This window comes from Microcebus murinus, chromosome 18, assembly GCF_040939455.1.
Source record: "Microcebus murinus isolate Inina chromosome 18, M.murinus_Inina_mat1.0, whole genome shotgun sequence".
Lineage (NCBI taxonomy): Eukaryota > Metazoa > Chordata > Mammalia > Primates > Cheirogaleidae > Microcebus > Microcebus murinus.
The window spans coordinates 19,399,368-19,414,582 of NC_134121.1; the positions used below are offsets into that span (position 1 = coordinate 19,399,368).

At 53.5% G+C, this 15,215-nt stretch overlaps 2 protein-coding genes across 5 annotated transcripts in view; both read right to left on the reverse strand.

Annotated features, from left to right (window-relative positions):
* The window catches only part of SERPINF1 (serpin family F member 1), a 351,983-nt gene that overhangs the window by 16,775 nt on the left and 319,993 nt on the right, over positions 1-15,215 (reverse strand). The window lies entirely within an intron of this gene.
* On the reverse strand, positions 5,605-14,677 carry SERPINF2 (serpin family F member 2). Of its 2 annotated transcripts, XM_012740790.3 has the most exons (10): positions 14,557-14,677; positions 13,321-13,387; positions 13,152-13,190; positions 12,970-13,032; positions 12,497-12,701; positions 11,893-12,036; positions 11,533-11,736; positions 10,937-11,079; positions 7,523-7,727; positions 5,605-6,816 (listed from the first exon to the last, which is right to left on the reverse strand). In XM_012740790.3, exons 2-10 carry the CDS (start codon positions 13,381-13,383, stop codon positions 6,404-6,406), a joined length of 1,479 nt encoding a protein of 492 aa, XP_012596244.1. In that variant the 5' UTR covers positions 13,384-13,387; positions 14,557-14,677; the 3' UTR covers positions 5,605-6,403. The 2 variants fall into 2 exon arrangements, with proteins under 2 accessions (XP_012596244.1, XP_075850371.1); XM_075994256.1 differs by lacking the exons at positions 13,321-13,387; positions 14,557-14,677 and having other exon boundaries at positions 12,960-13,032; positions 13,152-13,177.

A 15,215-nucleotide genomic window follows, 5' to 3' on the forward strand; every position in this document is an offset into this window, starting at 1 on the left:
GGAGAATCACTCGAGGCCAGGAGTTCCAGACCAGTCTTGGCCACATAGCAAGACTCCATTGCAAAAAAAATAAATAAATAAGTTAGCAGGGCATGGTGGCATGTAGTCCCACCTACTTGGGAGGCTGAGGCAGGAGGATTGCTTGCCCAAGGAATCTGAGGCTGACTGAGCTATGATGATGAAACAGCACTCTAGCCTGGGGTGACAGAGCAAGACACTATCTCAAAAAGCACACAACACACACACACACACACAATAGGCAAAATTATAAATGCCTAGCATGATAGCACAAGCTTGTAGTCCCAGTTACTCAAGAGGCTGAGACAGGAGGATGGCTTGAGCCCAAGAATTTGAGGCTGCGGTAAGCTATGATGACACCACTGCACTCTAGCCTGGGCAACAGAAGACCCCATCTCTAACAGAAAAAAGAATTTTTAAAATCATAAACATTTAGAAGAAGATATAGATGAACCCCTTTGTGACCTCCGTATAGGAAAGATTTTAAAAAAACAAAAATAAGATGCCAAAAGAAGCACAAATTACAAAAGAAAAGATTGATAAATTTGGCATTAAAATTAAAAAGTTGTTTTCATGAAAAAATATCATAAAACAAAGTGAAGACAAGCCTCACACTAAGAGAAAATATTTGTAGCACAGATAACTGACAAAAACAATTGCTAACTATAATATATTAATATAAAGGACTATAAATCAGTGAGAAAAAGAAAAACAATTGAACAGAAAAAATAGACCCAGGTAATTCACGGAAGAATCCTAGGGGGCCAATAAACTATGAAAAGATGTTTTTTCCTCACTAGTAATCAAGGGGATGCAAATTAAAACCATAGGGAAATTCTATTTCATGCTCATAAGATTGACAAAATGTAAATGTCTAGCAATACACCAGGTGTTGGTGAGGGTATGGACAACCTGGATCATTTACGCCCTGCTGGTGTATGTTAATGCAGCCGCTTTGAAGAACAGTCTGGCAATAAATGTCAAAGTTGTGCATGACTGTAAAAGGCAGGCCTGGTCGTTAAAAGTGGGCAAACCCCAAACTGCAGCTCAGCAATTGACTGCTCAGCACGTGAGCTAAAAAGACTCCCACAAATGTGCATAAGGAAGTATGTACGAGAACATTATAGCAGCATTGTTTGTAGCAGCAAAAACTGGAAGATGCCTGAATATCCATCAACAGGATTCTAAGCAGTGGAAAAGTCTACAGCCATGAAAAATAATGTCACAAAGCCTCATGTATCAACACAGATTTATCTCACAATGTGGAATGATACAAGTTGCAGGAGGGTAGAAACAGTATGATACATTTATGTTAGGTTTAAAGACATGCAATTTGATACTGTAAATCACTTGGGGATAAAAACTTACATGGTGAAAGTAGAAGAAATAAAGGAAAATAATAAAAACCAGGCCAGGCTGCAGTGGCGCATGCCTGCATCCCAACTACTCAGGAAGCTACTTGAGACCAGGAGTTCAGATCCACCCTGAGCAGCATAGCAAGAACTCATCTCTAATAATAATGATAATAATAATAATAATAGTATAATTCCCAAATTCAGGATGGTGGTTATGGGAACAGGGGAAGGATTGGGGAGGGAATATATAGGGCTGTCACTATATTGAGAATATTTCTTAAGCAGCACAGTGGTGTTCTGCAATTCATTATACCTTTTTGTATGTCCTGATTATTTCATAATAAATTATAAAGAAGGAAATTTTCTCTTTTGTTTGATCACTGTGAAAGAAGTGTGTCCTGTTCCCACCAAAGGTGAGGTCCGCGCCTGTGTTCCTCAAGGGCGTTGGCCCCACGGGCAGTTCTCTCCTGCATGATCAGTGTGGCCCAGTCTTCAAACATATTCTATTCCACCCACTTTAAAAGACACCTCCTGGCCGGGCGCGGTGGCTCACGTCTGTAATCCTAGCACTCTGGGAGGCCGAGGTGGGTGGATCGCTCAAGGTCAGGAGTTCGAAACCAGCCTGAGCAAGAGCAAAACCCCGTCTCTACTATAAATAGAAATAAATTAATGGGCCAACTAAAAATATATACGAAAAATTAGCCGGGCCTGGTGGCGCATGCCTGTAGCCCCAGCTACTCGGGAGGCTGAGGCAGGAGGATCGCTTGGGCCCAGGAGTTTGAGGTTGCTGTGAGCTAGGCTGACGCCACGGCACTCTAGCCCGGGCAACAGACTGAGACTCTGTCAAAAAAAAATTAAAAAATAAAAGTTAAAAATAAAAGACACCTCCTTTATGCCACATCCCCTAAAGCCATGGCCCAGTTCTCCATTCTCCCTTAGAGCCACTCTGGAAAGAGCGATCCCCTCGTGTGCCTAGCTGCCTCTCTTCCTACTTCCTCCCAGACTTGCTTCTGTGCCCACCTCTCCTTGGAAACTGCTGCCACCAAACTCACGGGCGACCTCGTGTTGACCACCAAGTGGACACCTCTGTCCTTGGCAGCAGGTGGTAGAGCAGATTATTCCTCCTCCTTGAAACCCTGACTCCGTCCCCACGCTTCTGTTCTTCTGCCACCACCTGCACCCCATCTTTTCTGTCTCCTTTGCTGGCTTGATCCTGGGACCCATTTTCCTCTCTCATCTACCTCTCCCCTTAGTTGATTTCTGCCAGCTCCATGACCTTACACACACCTGTATCCTCCCAGATACACACTTCCAACCCTGACCAAAATACCCAATTGCCTACTTGACATTGAAGATGGATAAACCCAAACCCAAACTGGGCAATTCCTCTCCTGCCATATCCACACTGATGCCCAATAGGTAGGATGAGCGCACAATTCACCATCCAAACAGACACTTCTAAGAGCTCAAGGGGGTTCTATTAATTAAGCTAAAACCACAGAAATGACTTGAACTTTCCTGGGAAAACTGGGACATAGATCACCGTGTATTAGTGAAGCATTTCCATCCTAACATGTTCAAGATGGAAATCTCTGATCCACCTTAAAGTCTGTCCTTCCCTCTACTCCCCATTTCAGTAAAAGGCAGCTGGTACCTGTCTATTTTCTCAAGATAAAAACCCAGGAATGAAAACTATAAAGCCCATGATTCTTGAGTGTTTATCTCCTCTCCCATGAAATCTATCCACACATCCCATAATGTCGATCTGAAAAATACATGCGAATTCTGACACACTTTCTGCATTTCCATGGCTGGCACTCTGGGCCAAGCCACCTATGCCTCCTGCCTGCTAGCCAGTCTCCCTGCTCCCACTTTTGTCCTCTCCGACAGCTGCCAAGCGAGCCTTCAGATCACGGCACCCCACAGTTAAAAGGCTTCCACAGTGAATGAATTATCACCGTCCACTGTAACACCGAGGAGTCTCCCAAACACCGGGCGGGACGAAAGAAGCCAGACACAAGGGAGCACGGATTGCATGATTCCTTTATAGAAAGTCCAGAAACAGGAAAACACTAATCTATGATTCTAGAAGTCAGGAAAGTGAGTTCTGGTGTTTGATCTGGGTGCTGGTTGCACAGGGGAATTTTGTTCATGAAAAAACTCATTAAGCTTATACATGCTTGTGACCTGTGCACTTTGTCTATTATATATTTCAATTAAAATTTTTAAAGCAAAACACCCTTCAGCAGCTTCCCTTCATACTTGGAATAAAATCCAAACCCCTTGCTCTGGCCTGGGAGGAGGATCCTTGTGATCTGGCTCATCTTCCTCCGTCCGGTTCTCTCTGGCTTGTCACACTCCAGTCACACTGGCCCTCTTTCTGCTTCTCCAGTAACCCAAGCCTGTTTCTGCCCCAGGACCTTTGCCCTGGCTGTTGCCTCTTCCCCGATTTCTGAATGGTCATCCAGTTCTCAGCTCAGATGTCACCTGGGAAAGGCCTTCTCTCACTTAGCGTCACAAAACCTCACAAATTTCCTTTACAGCACTTCTCCTTCTGTGTACTGTATCTTGTCTTTTTGTTTGGTTGTTGTCTAGACCACCTGCCACCACACTTAGGCTCTGGGCAATAGTGACACTGCATCCCCAGAGCCTGGTGTGCCCTGGGCCCTTGGGAGGTGCTCAATAAGCACTTGCAGGGTGGAGGATGCCACTAGGACAGCAGACCAGCAGCAGGGGCCTCGAAGCAATGGCAGGGACTCTAGGGAGTGTTGATCAGGCCCAGCCCAGGGCACTGGGAGCCAGAAATGGAGAGGAAGAGAGTGCTGAGGATGACTTAGGTAACATGAAGTTGGTGGGCTTGGAGATTTAACCTTCAAGTGACTTTTTTTTTTTTTTTTTTTTTTTGAGACAGGGCTAGAGTGCAGTGGTGTCATCATACATAGCTCACAGCATCCTCAAACTCCTGTACTCTAGCGATCCTCCTGCCTCACCCTCCCAAGTAGCTGGGACTACAGGCATGCGCCACCATGCCTGGCTGATTTTTCTATTTTTTGTAGAGACGGCTTCTCACTCTGTTCAGGCTGGTCTTGAACTCCTAGCCCCAAGTGATCCTCCCATCTCAGCCTCCCAGAGTGCTGGGATTACAGGCATGAGCCACTGTGCCCAGCTTCCGGTCACTTCTTACTGCTCACAAGATAAAAACCACAGTCTTTGCCATGGCCCTAGAGCCCTATGGGATCTGTCCCCTTCTCCTCTGTGACTTCTTCCTCTGCCTCCCCCACTCCCTCCACTCCAGCCCTACGGTCCCCTGCTCATCTTGAGCTTCCCAACGTGCTCTGCCCCAGGACCTCTGCACGTGCCGTTCCTCTGCCAGGCTGCTCTTCCCTGAGAACTCCACAGTGCCCTCTCTCACTCCCTTCAGGTCCCTGACCCCATGTCACCTTCACAGCGAGGCCTTCCTTCCCAGCCCTGTCCCCTTCCCTGCTTCATTTGTCGCCACGCCTTATAGCAGCTACCCCGACACACCACACAGTTCGCCCGCTTGTTTATCATCTCTCCCTTCACTGCAGCTTGCGAGAGGAAGGATTCCATGCCAGGTCTCTCTGACCCCCAGGCACTGGCTCTTAACCACTGCGCATTAGGGCTCCAGGTGGCTGCTGCTCCATGGACACCCCGCAGTCCCGCAGGGAAGCGTGCCACCCCCCCAGGGACACCCATGCTGCCCCCAGCTCTGGGCTGGGCACAGAGGAAGGCATCGGCCCCGTGCCAAGGTTCCCCCACCTGCTTCCCCCAAATCCCCAGGCACTGACAGTCTCCAGCTGGAGCCGGGTGCTCCCGGCAGCCTGGCACCGGCTGGCGGGCGCCAGCTCCTGGCAGAGGGGCTGGTGTGTAATTAGAAACTCTGCAAGCTCCCTAATTGCCAGTTCTTCTCCCAAACCGGGAGGCTGGCGCTATTCTCAGCCGCCCTTATTGCCGGCTGCCTGAGGCATGGAGAGGGGAGCAGGCCAAGCACAGAGCCAGGCTGGCTTAGAGGTGGCCCTTCGGAGGGCCGGCGAGGTCAGAGGGGACTGCATGGTGGAGAAGGGCTGGCGAGGGCCCGAGGCTAAACGTGGCGCCGAGAGGGCTGCGTCCCCTCCTTGGAGTCCAGCCCGTAGCCCAGCACAGTCTGCTCTGCGGCCACCTCCTGCCCTCCCTGCTCCCACCCGTGCCCAGAGCAGCGACAGCAAACCAGCACAGCCATTCATTCTTTATTCAGGTGGCATAAAAATCACTACAAAAACTTTACAAAAGAGCCTTAGGGGGATAAGGGGGCCCTTCCCTGCCTCGGCCCCTGAGCTACTGGGCAGAGGAGGAAGACTGGAGAGGAGGGAAGGGGAACCCGGCAGTGTTGGCATCCCCGTGCCAACTGTGGGGAGATTGGGGCAACAGGGCACGGGGCGGGCTGGGGGCTGGCAGGCCTTCAGCAAGTTACATCAGAGTCAGGTCATGCTGGACACTCGACCTCCACCTACAGAGCAGGACACAAGGCCCCAGGAGGGGCCTGGGCAGCCCATGGTCACACCCCAGGACAACGCTCTGCCTCCTGAGGCCTGGGGCCTGTCTCTGCCACTGGGGCCTGTCTCTCCTCTTCCTATCCAAGGTGTCCAGGGATGTGTCCAAAGGCAGCCTCTCCCTCCTGTCCCTCCCTCTCTGGTAAACAAAAGTGTAGGTGTCCCAGCTGGCAGGGAACAACCCAACCCATCTGGGGACAAAACTGGATCCAAGCTGCCCCACCGCCCAAGCCCCAGAATACAACATCTTCTGAGCCCCTTTGGAAGAAATGAGGGATCAGGCTGGGGATTCCCTGATGCCTGCCCTCCTCCCAGCCCCACCCCCCGGACTCCCCAAGAGGCACGGGAAAGAATGGCTCCTCTCCCCTCCGGCTGCCCGCCTAGGCCCTGCCCCCAATCCCACAGCGCTGGGTGGAAAGAGTCACATGAGTTGAGAGGCTGGTCCAGGCAGGGACTCAGGTTGCTGGTGGCCATGGCCCCTCACTTGGGGCTGTTAGGCTGGGGGTAATCCTCCTCTGAGGGGGGTGCAAGTTTCAAGTCAGGGACGAAGAGCTTGTCCCCGCGGGGGAAGGCTTTCTGGTCCCAGAGGAAGTCCTTGCTGTCGGGGGAGTCCTGCTGCTCCTTGGGCTCCCGCGCTGCACTGGGGTTGGGGTTCCTCACGCTGCCCACAAAGAGGGGCAGGCCTGTGGTGTCCTCGACGATGAGGAAGAGGAAGGGGCGGTTCACATTGAAGGAGGAGAGGGACATGCGGGACATGGCCGTGCTGGTTGCTGCAGCCGCCTCCACGCCAACCTCACTGAGCTCCAGCGTGGACTGATGCTGCACACTTGACACCACCAGCCTCTCATCAGAGATCCCGCGCAGGTCTGGGGCCTGGAACAGCTCCTGCAGGCCTGCCCAGGGCCGGAGGTGTCTGGTCAGAGCTGCTCTCTGCTCCACGGGCTGCCTGGACCTGATCGGGAGGGTGTCTACATCCCAGCCAGGGGACACCTCGAACTCACAGATCCCTGCTTAACTCCTATTTAACCTTCAAGTCTCAGCTTAAACATCACTTCCTCCAGGAAGCCTTCCCTGATTCTCAGCTCCAAAGTCCAGTTTAGGTGCCGTTTCAATGTTCTCCAGGGTGAACTGGAGAGAAGCCCTCTGTCTTAGTCACTTATGCTTAATTGTAAGTATCTGACTCCTTGTCTGCCCACCCCATGAGACCGAGCTCTCTGTATATGGTGCCTGGTACAGTGCCCGGAATGTAGAAGTTGCTTAGCAAATGGCTGATGGGTAGATGCATCTCTTTAACAGCAGGACACCCCAGTTTTTCCTTCGCTCGCTCCCAGGGGAGCCACCCCAGGCTCTCCACCTCGGATTCTTTGCAATGCTTGGTCTTGGGCCACAGAGTAGGTTCCCATTCCCTGGGGCACCCCAGCTTGCCCTAGGACAGAGGTTCCAGGGGCTCCTATCAAACCCTCTCTCTCTCTCCCAAATCCCTGGAAAACACAGGACACAGGGCCAGCTCTGACTCAGACTCACTGCCAGCTAGGGGCCTCCTCCTCGCCCACCCAGCCCAGCCCGACCCCGGGGGCTGGCCCACACCCAGCTCCTTACCCAGCTGGCTGAGGGTGGCCACCAGGTCCAGTTGGTGTTTCAGATACAGCTTGGGCATCCGGACCTTGGTGGGCCTCTCCCGCAGTGAGGGCTGGCGCAGGGTGTCCCAGCTCAGGTTGGCCAGCACTTGGGATGCATTCCACTCAAAGTGGGTGGGCACGATGACCACAAAGGTCATGTTGTTCTTAAAGGGGAAGTGAGCCACCTACAGATAAGGGAAAGAGAGAACTTAAGGACCAGAAAGCACCCAAACCTAGGTGGGGGCTGGCTAGCATGTACTTCTTTTTTGTTTTGTTTTGTTTTGTTTTTAGAGACAGAGTCTCGCTCTGTCGCCCAGGCTGGAGTGCAGTGGCATGATCTTAGCTCACTGCAGCTTCCAACTCCTAGGCTTCAAGCAGTCTTCCAGACTCAGCTTCCTGAGTAGCTGGGACTACAAGTGTATGTCACCATGCCTGGCTAATTTTTTAATTTTTTGTAGAGACAGGGTCTTGTTATGTTGCCCAGGCTTGTCTCAAACTCCTAGCCTCAAATGTTCCTCCCACCTAAGCCTCCTGGGATCACAGGTGTGAGCCACTGTACTCAACCAGCATGTACTTCTGAGACCCCAGCCCATCCTTATCAGCTGTGTGCCTGACCTCACTCAGCCTTCACTTCCTCATCTGTGAAGTGGAGTCACACTACCTGTCCCATTGCAGGTTGACATGTGACCAAATGAGATAATGCTTTTTTTTTTTTTTGAGACAGAGTCTCACTTTGTTGCCCAGGTTAGAGTGAGTGCCGTGGCATCAGCCTAGCTCACAGCAACCTCAATCTCCTAGACTCAAGCAATCCTCCTGCCTCAGCCTCCCAAGTAGCTGGGACTACAAGCATGTGCCACCATGCCCGGCTAATTTTTTTTTCTATATATATTAGTTGGCCAATTAATTTCTTTCTATTTATAGTAGAGACGGGGTCTCACTCTTGCTCAGGCTGATCTCAAACTCCTGACCTCGAGTAATCCACCCACCTCGGCCTCCCAGAGTGCTAGGATTACAGGCATGAGCCACCGTGCCCAGCCCTAATTTCTTAACTGTGGAGATTTTTTAAAGCAAACTTTAGGCGGGGACGGGGGGAGACCAGAATAATAAATTGTTCCTCAGATATATTCCTACTTTGAATATTATTCTTTACATTAAAAGGAGAGGCAGGCAGGGATAGCAAACAGAGCCCGGCCGAGATAATGCTTTTAAAAATGCTAGCAGCGTCTGCACTAATAGGCAGCACTTAATAAATGGTGGTTGTCTCTCTTTTCCTTCTACCAGCTAGCTGGGTGACTTGGGGTAAGGAATCGCCTGTCTTCACCTCTCAGTTTCTCCATGGGTACCATAGACAGGTCACTGGTTTTCATACTTCACTCCGGTTCTGTGGAGGGGCCACAGCAAAGGGTGATACTCTCCCAGCCTCTCTCACCTCCCTCCAGTGACTTTGCCAGCTGTGTGTATATACTGTGAAGATTTGGGGTGAAGATTCCATGTGAAGGGGTTCTGCAGCTAAAGCAGTGTGGATGGCCGGGCGCGGTGGCTCACACCTGTACGTAATCCTAGCACTCTGGGAGGCCGAGGCAGGCGATTGCTCGAGGTCAGGAGTTCGAAACCAGCCTGAGCAAGAGCGAGACCCCGTCTCTACTATAAATAGCAAGAAATCAATTGGCCAACAAATATATATAGAAAAAATTAGCCGGGCATGGTGGCGCATGCCTGTAGTCCCAGCTACTCGGGAGGCTGAGGCAGCAGGATTGCTTGAGCCCAGAAGTTTGAGGTTGCTGTGAGCTAGGCTGATGCCACGGCACTCACTCTAGCCTGGGCAACAAAGCGAGACTCTGTCTCAAAAAATAATAATAATAAAATAAAAAATAAATAAACCAGTGTGGACACCACCGGCCTTGGGGGACTCTTGCAGCTGTGACTCCGTGGGCTCTAGGCAGAGTGTCAGCACACCCTGCCCATGGGAGGAGGAGCGCCAGGGTCTGGCCGCCTGGTCCCGCCCCCAGAGGGCCTGAGGAAGAGAAAGGCTGAAGGAGACAAGGAAATGGAGACGAAAGGATGCAGGATGAGCGCGCAGGACACAGCCTGGAGGTCAGAAGCAGCAGGAAGAGGGGAGCTGGTGGGGAAGCGAACCAGACTGTCTCCTTTCAGAGTGAGCTGGACAGAAGCCAGGAGGACATTGCTCCAAGGGCCTGCCTTGCCTATGGCCCCGTCCCATGAGGGCTGCCCACGTGACTCCTTGGCTCCTTCTGGCAGCAGTGGCTATGCTCTGGGTCATGCTTGCCTTGTGAAACTAACCAACACCGCACTCTCAGCCACAGTTGACTGGTCCAGGGATCAATGCCCAAGCCAAGGGGACCACGTTTAGGCTAGAACCAAGATATGCCACATCTGAGATAGTTTGGCATGAAACTCTATCCAATCAGAATATTCCATGCAGGATAATGAGAAATCCAACCCCATCAGATCCTCCCTTCTCTTTTTTTTTTTTTTTTTTTTTTTTTGAGACAGAGTCTCACTCTGTTGCCGTGGCATCAGCCTAGCTCACAACAACCTCAAACTCCTGGGCACAAGCAATCTTTCTGCCTCAGCCTCCTGAGTAGCTGGGACTACAGGCATGCGCCACCATGGCCCGGCTAATTTTTTCTATATATTTTTAGTTGACCAATTAATTTCTTTCTATTTATAGTAGAGACAGTGTCTCGCTCTTGCTCAGGCTGGTTTCACTCTTGCTCAGGCTGGTTTTGAACTCCTGATCTTGAACAATCTGTCCACCTCGGCCACTCAGAGTGCTAGGATTACAGGCGTGAGCCACCACACCCAGCCCAGATCCTCCCTTCTAAGGATACTGCCTGAGAGTTCAGGTCACGTCTCCCAGGCTTAGGAGTGCTGAGACCTTGAGTGGCTACACGGCTGCTGCGGTGGTCCCCATCTTGCCCCACAATTCATGGGCCCTTGTAAAAAACTCCCATCACCAAAGGTCACCTGGGTCTCCCTCAATTCCCACTCCTCAAAGAATTCTCCCTGACCACAGGGAGAATCTATCTAAAATGCTTTCCCCAGCCACTAACAGATCACCTTCTTTTTAAATTTTTCTTTCATAGCACTTACCAGTCTGACATTACTGTTGATTTACATTTGCTCGTGCATCTTCCCTCCTAAGAGCAGGGACCTGATCTCCCTTGTGCTCTACAAAAGCCTCAGTGCCTAGAACAATATCTGGCACACAGCAAATACCCAGTATATTTTTGTTGGATGAATGAATCTGAAAAAGCCCGGGCCTTCAGTCCTCCTAGGTGGGGGCATAGTGCTGCCTGCCCCAGGGACACAGCTGCAAGGACGGTGGGCCACGCCCCTACACTCACACCCCTGCTGGGCAACCAAGGGTGACCTGTATCTCAGGCTGCTCCAGCAAGAACCAGCGCAGAGGGTACGTGCGGGCTTGCATCATTTCCACCGGCACCGTGAACTGCTCGTCCAGGTGGAAGGAGTCTCTCTGGGTGAGGTTCGGGTCAAACTTGCTCTTCCAGAAACCTGCAGCCAGGCAGAGGGCAGGGGCCATGTAGACTGGGACCAGCGTGGGTTCTACACCCACAGCCTCTTGCTCATCCCACCCAGAACCCATTTTGGGGGGTGAGAGGCCGAGGCCAAGACCTCAGGGGGTGCAGAGCCAGTTGGCGCCAGTTGGACTGAGGCATTCCCTGTAGCATTTTTGAAACCTGGGCTTGTATTTTCCCCATCCCCTGCATGGCTCCCAGGAAGTCCCCCCTGGCTGTTTCAGACTGTTTCCTCCCAGGGTGCTCTTTCTACGACACCCTTATCCGGTTCCTGGGCCCCATACCCACTGCACCCAGAAGGCCCTGCACCTCACAGCCCAGCCTGAGGAGGATAAGGGACCTTGAGGACAAAGCCTGCTCAGCCCCGCCCAGCCTACAGGGTGGGGGTGGGGCTGCCAGGGCAGGGGATGTGAGGAGAGGAGCAGCGCACCCTGGAAGTGGATGGCATTGAGGAGAAGCAACACCGTGCTATCTGGCAGCTCCGAGAGGAATTCCTGAATCTTCCCCTCTGTGGCCTCTTTCACCCATTGGTTGATGTTTGCCAGGTCCTCCTCCTGCCTTCCCGTCAGGCTCCTGGGCTTTGCACCAAAGAGCTGTTCTGATTGTTCCAGGAAATCCTCTTTGATGGGAAATCCTACGCACAGAGGGCCACAAGCTGTTCCCAGGGCTCAGGGCTCCACGGCCACTGATGCTGGGACTAGCTACCTGAGGCCAAGCCTGCCCATGTCCCTCACCATGCTCCACCCTGGGGAGTATACTACCTAGGGAGCTCCCTGCCGCCAGCACCTACCTTTCTGCACATACATTCTGGCAGCCAATCGGAATGCCCCGGGGCCCAGGTTCTGGCAGAGGCGGCTCAGCAGGTGGGGGAGGCAGGGCCCTGACTCTGCATGCAGCACCTGCTGCAACTTCTGCAGCGTGTGGTTCTGAGCACCTAGAGGGGACCACATGTTCTTGCTCACCCCCACTGCCCACTCCTGGAAGCCCGTGATGAGCATGCCTGCAGGACCACACACACTTCTCCAATATGCACTGAACTGGTCTGAGCAACAGGCACCTCCCCCCATCTACTTTTATCTCTGCTGCTGACAGGCTGGGTGACCTCACCTTATGCAAGGTTCCTTCCCTCTCTGGACCTCAGTTTCCCACAGTGGAACCCTCCAGTACCATCAGAGATACCGTAGCTACCAAACTCTTGCAAAACAATCACCTGGAGAACTGATAAATAAGCAGATCCGCCAGCCCAATCCCTGGGAATCAGATTCACAGAGACTGCATTTTTACCAAACATCCAAGGGACCCTGACGGAGGAGCTACCCGCTGATAACCTCTGGAGTAACGAGTTCCTACTAGCCTCCCAGCTCTGTTGGTCTGGACAAATGCCGCCATGGTACCTAGTGCCAGGTGAGACAATGCCAGGGCCACACTTAGGGGCGACAGGATGAGGTTGGGGCAAGAGGACGTTTGGGCCACCAGGGAGAATAGGTCAACAGTGAAGGCCATCATGGCCTGGGCCAGCCTGCGGGTCTGCTCCGGCGTTGGGGCTCCCTTGCAGTGTTCTAGGGAGGACATCTTCAGGGTAGTCTGGCCACCAGGCTCCTGCAGGAACAGATCAGGGGTCAGTTAGGTCAAGGAGTCATCTCCAGGCTCTGTGTCCCCTTCATAGCCCCTGTGCCTGGGGACAGCGGGGCCTTGTCCCAGTCACACAATGGGCACTCTCTATTTCTCGGGTCCTTCCCACCCCCTCCCTCTGGCCTGAGAACTCCAGAGCCGCGGCCTCGAGGCCACGCCCCCCGCCCGTGCCTCAGCCGATTGGCCCTCGTCCCTCTGGCCCCGCCCACTCTTCCCCAGCCCCACCTGGTTGTACCTGGTTGCCCAACTTGAGGAGGAAAAGCGGGGGCAGCTTCTCCTGGCTCTGCCCGGCAGTTAGCTGCGGTAAGGAGGAAGCAGATGGAGAGGGACCCTTCCCACAGGTCCCCACCCTGCCCAAGCCGCGGGCGACACCCGTGGGGCCTTCCTCCCTCTCACAGGCTCCTCGCTCCCCGGTACCTGCTGGGCCACGGGCTCCGCGGCGCCCACGGGAGAGAACTGTTGAGAAAGGGATGAGGATGGGAGGCGCCCTCGGGGCCAACCCTCCCTCACCCTAGCGCTGCCCCTCCGCCCCGCGGCCCCCCGGGGCCTCTCCCACGCCCGCCGCCAGCGCCCCTCCCGGCCTCACCACCGAGCACGGGCCGTGCAGGCAGGACAAGCTGAGCACTAGGAGCCCCCGGAGCAGCGCCATGTTCCTGCGTGGGGACAGGAAGCCTTAGTTCCCGCCGCCACCCACACGGTCACGGACACGGCCAGGTCCTGCGCCAGCGTGGCCCAGGAGAAAAGGCCGCTACAGACCCAGATCACACAGCCAAAGCACATTAGCAGTGGTTCTCCTTTCTGAGGGGTGGGACTTCCCCTTCCATCTCTCCCCGCAACCTTCTGGTTTTTCACATTTCATGCACTGAGGATTTTTTGGTTAATAGAGGGGAAAACAAAAACAGGCCTCATTCCTCAAGGCCTTGCATGGTGAGTCAGACCTGGCTCTCAGTCCAGCCTCTGCCTCTTGCCGAAGGCCCTTGGGCATCTTCCCTAACCCCTTCATGCTTTGCGTTGTCTTGTAAAATGGTGGCAAAAGTCTCTACCTCCTCTCACGGGCATTGTGAGGACCAAAATAAGAGTCTTTGTAAACCCTGAATAGGATGCCTGGCGCTCCATTGATGGCTGCTGTCAGCCTTGCTCAAGGTCCCCTCCTCTGGGGAGCCTGCCCTGAAGCCTCTTCCGGAGAGCCCCCACCCCAGAGCTCCCACCCGACCTGCTGTCCATTTGGCCAGCCTTTCCCAGGCTGGTCTGTCAGGTTTTGTCCAAAAGGCTGGACAGGCCTGTGCGGCCCTGAGGTCTTAGCAGGGGTGGTGAGGTTGCCAGACAGCTGCCTTGTTGACCCAGCAGGAGAGCCCAGTGAGTGACTCTGGCTAGAGCCACCTTTGGACTTACTGGAACCACAGGGCTCAACCCCTACTCTGCCCCGGGCTGGCTCTGGGAATCCAGGCTGGCAGGTGGGCACAGGCAAGTCTTGGTCTTGAGAGGATCTATTAGAGCAGGTCTCACACTTTCACCCCCATCTCAGGGCCAATCCTTCTGGAAGATCCTTCTACCCCCAACCCCATCACACATAGGAGCCCTTGCCCGGGGTCTTGAACTCCAACCTGGGTATTTGAATCTTCCTGGCAAGAAAAGGCTTCCAGATTTTCAAGTCCCAGAGGGACTGCTCCTGAAGCCCCCATCTTGGCTCCTCACCATCCTGGGAGGCTGGAAACTACAGGCCTCCTGAATAAATCCAGTCCAGACCCCTCAGCCAGGCTGGGTAGCTTCCCCACCTCTCCCCCTGCCCAAGGAGCAGGCCGAGCCACCCCTCCACTCATACCTCTGCAGGCTCCTTGCTGTGTACACCACGTTCCTCTGGCCCCACTTGGGTGCTCCCCACGCTCTGCCCGGGCTCCAGCCAGCCCAGCCAAGCCCTCCCCTCCCACCAGGACCTTTGCTCTTAGCCAACCCCTGTTCCGATTATTCAGATTGCCTTCTCTTCTGGTAAATATTGACCTGCATATCCGGTTAAACATTGATATTGGGACCAGAAGCCCCTTTCCTACCAGGACATCTAATCCTGAGACAGCCACTCAGAACCCCCATGAATTTGGGTCCCACTTGAACCTGGAAAAAGCAAGCTCAGTAGGAGAGTGTTAAGGAGGCTGGCTCTGGCCAGCCAAGAGGGCAGATCCAGAAAGCACAGGAGCCTGGCACTATGTCAAGCCTTCCAGCAACCCCACGAGGTACGGATTATCCCTGGCTTAGTCAGGCTCAGAGAGGCTACGTGACCTGCCCAAGGACACAGAGCTGGGCCCAGAGTCACATCCAGATGCTCACTTCCAATGTCCTTTCCTTGCCCCCTCCCAAGGGGAGGCTGCAGGAGCCTCTGCGAAGATGCCCACCCCACCATGACAAGCCCAGGATCCTGGTTGGCTGGTCTCAATCTGGCCTGGGAGGCAAGGGGTGGGGAGAGGAGAGAGGCAGAGGGGCGCAACC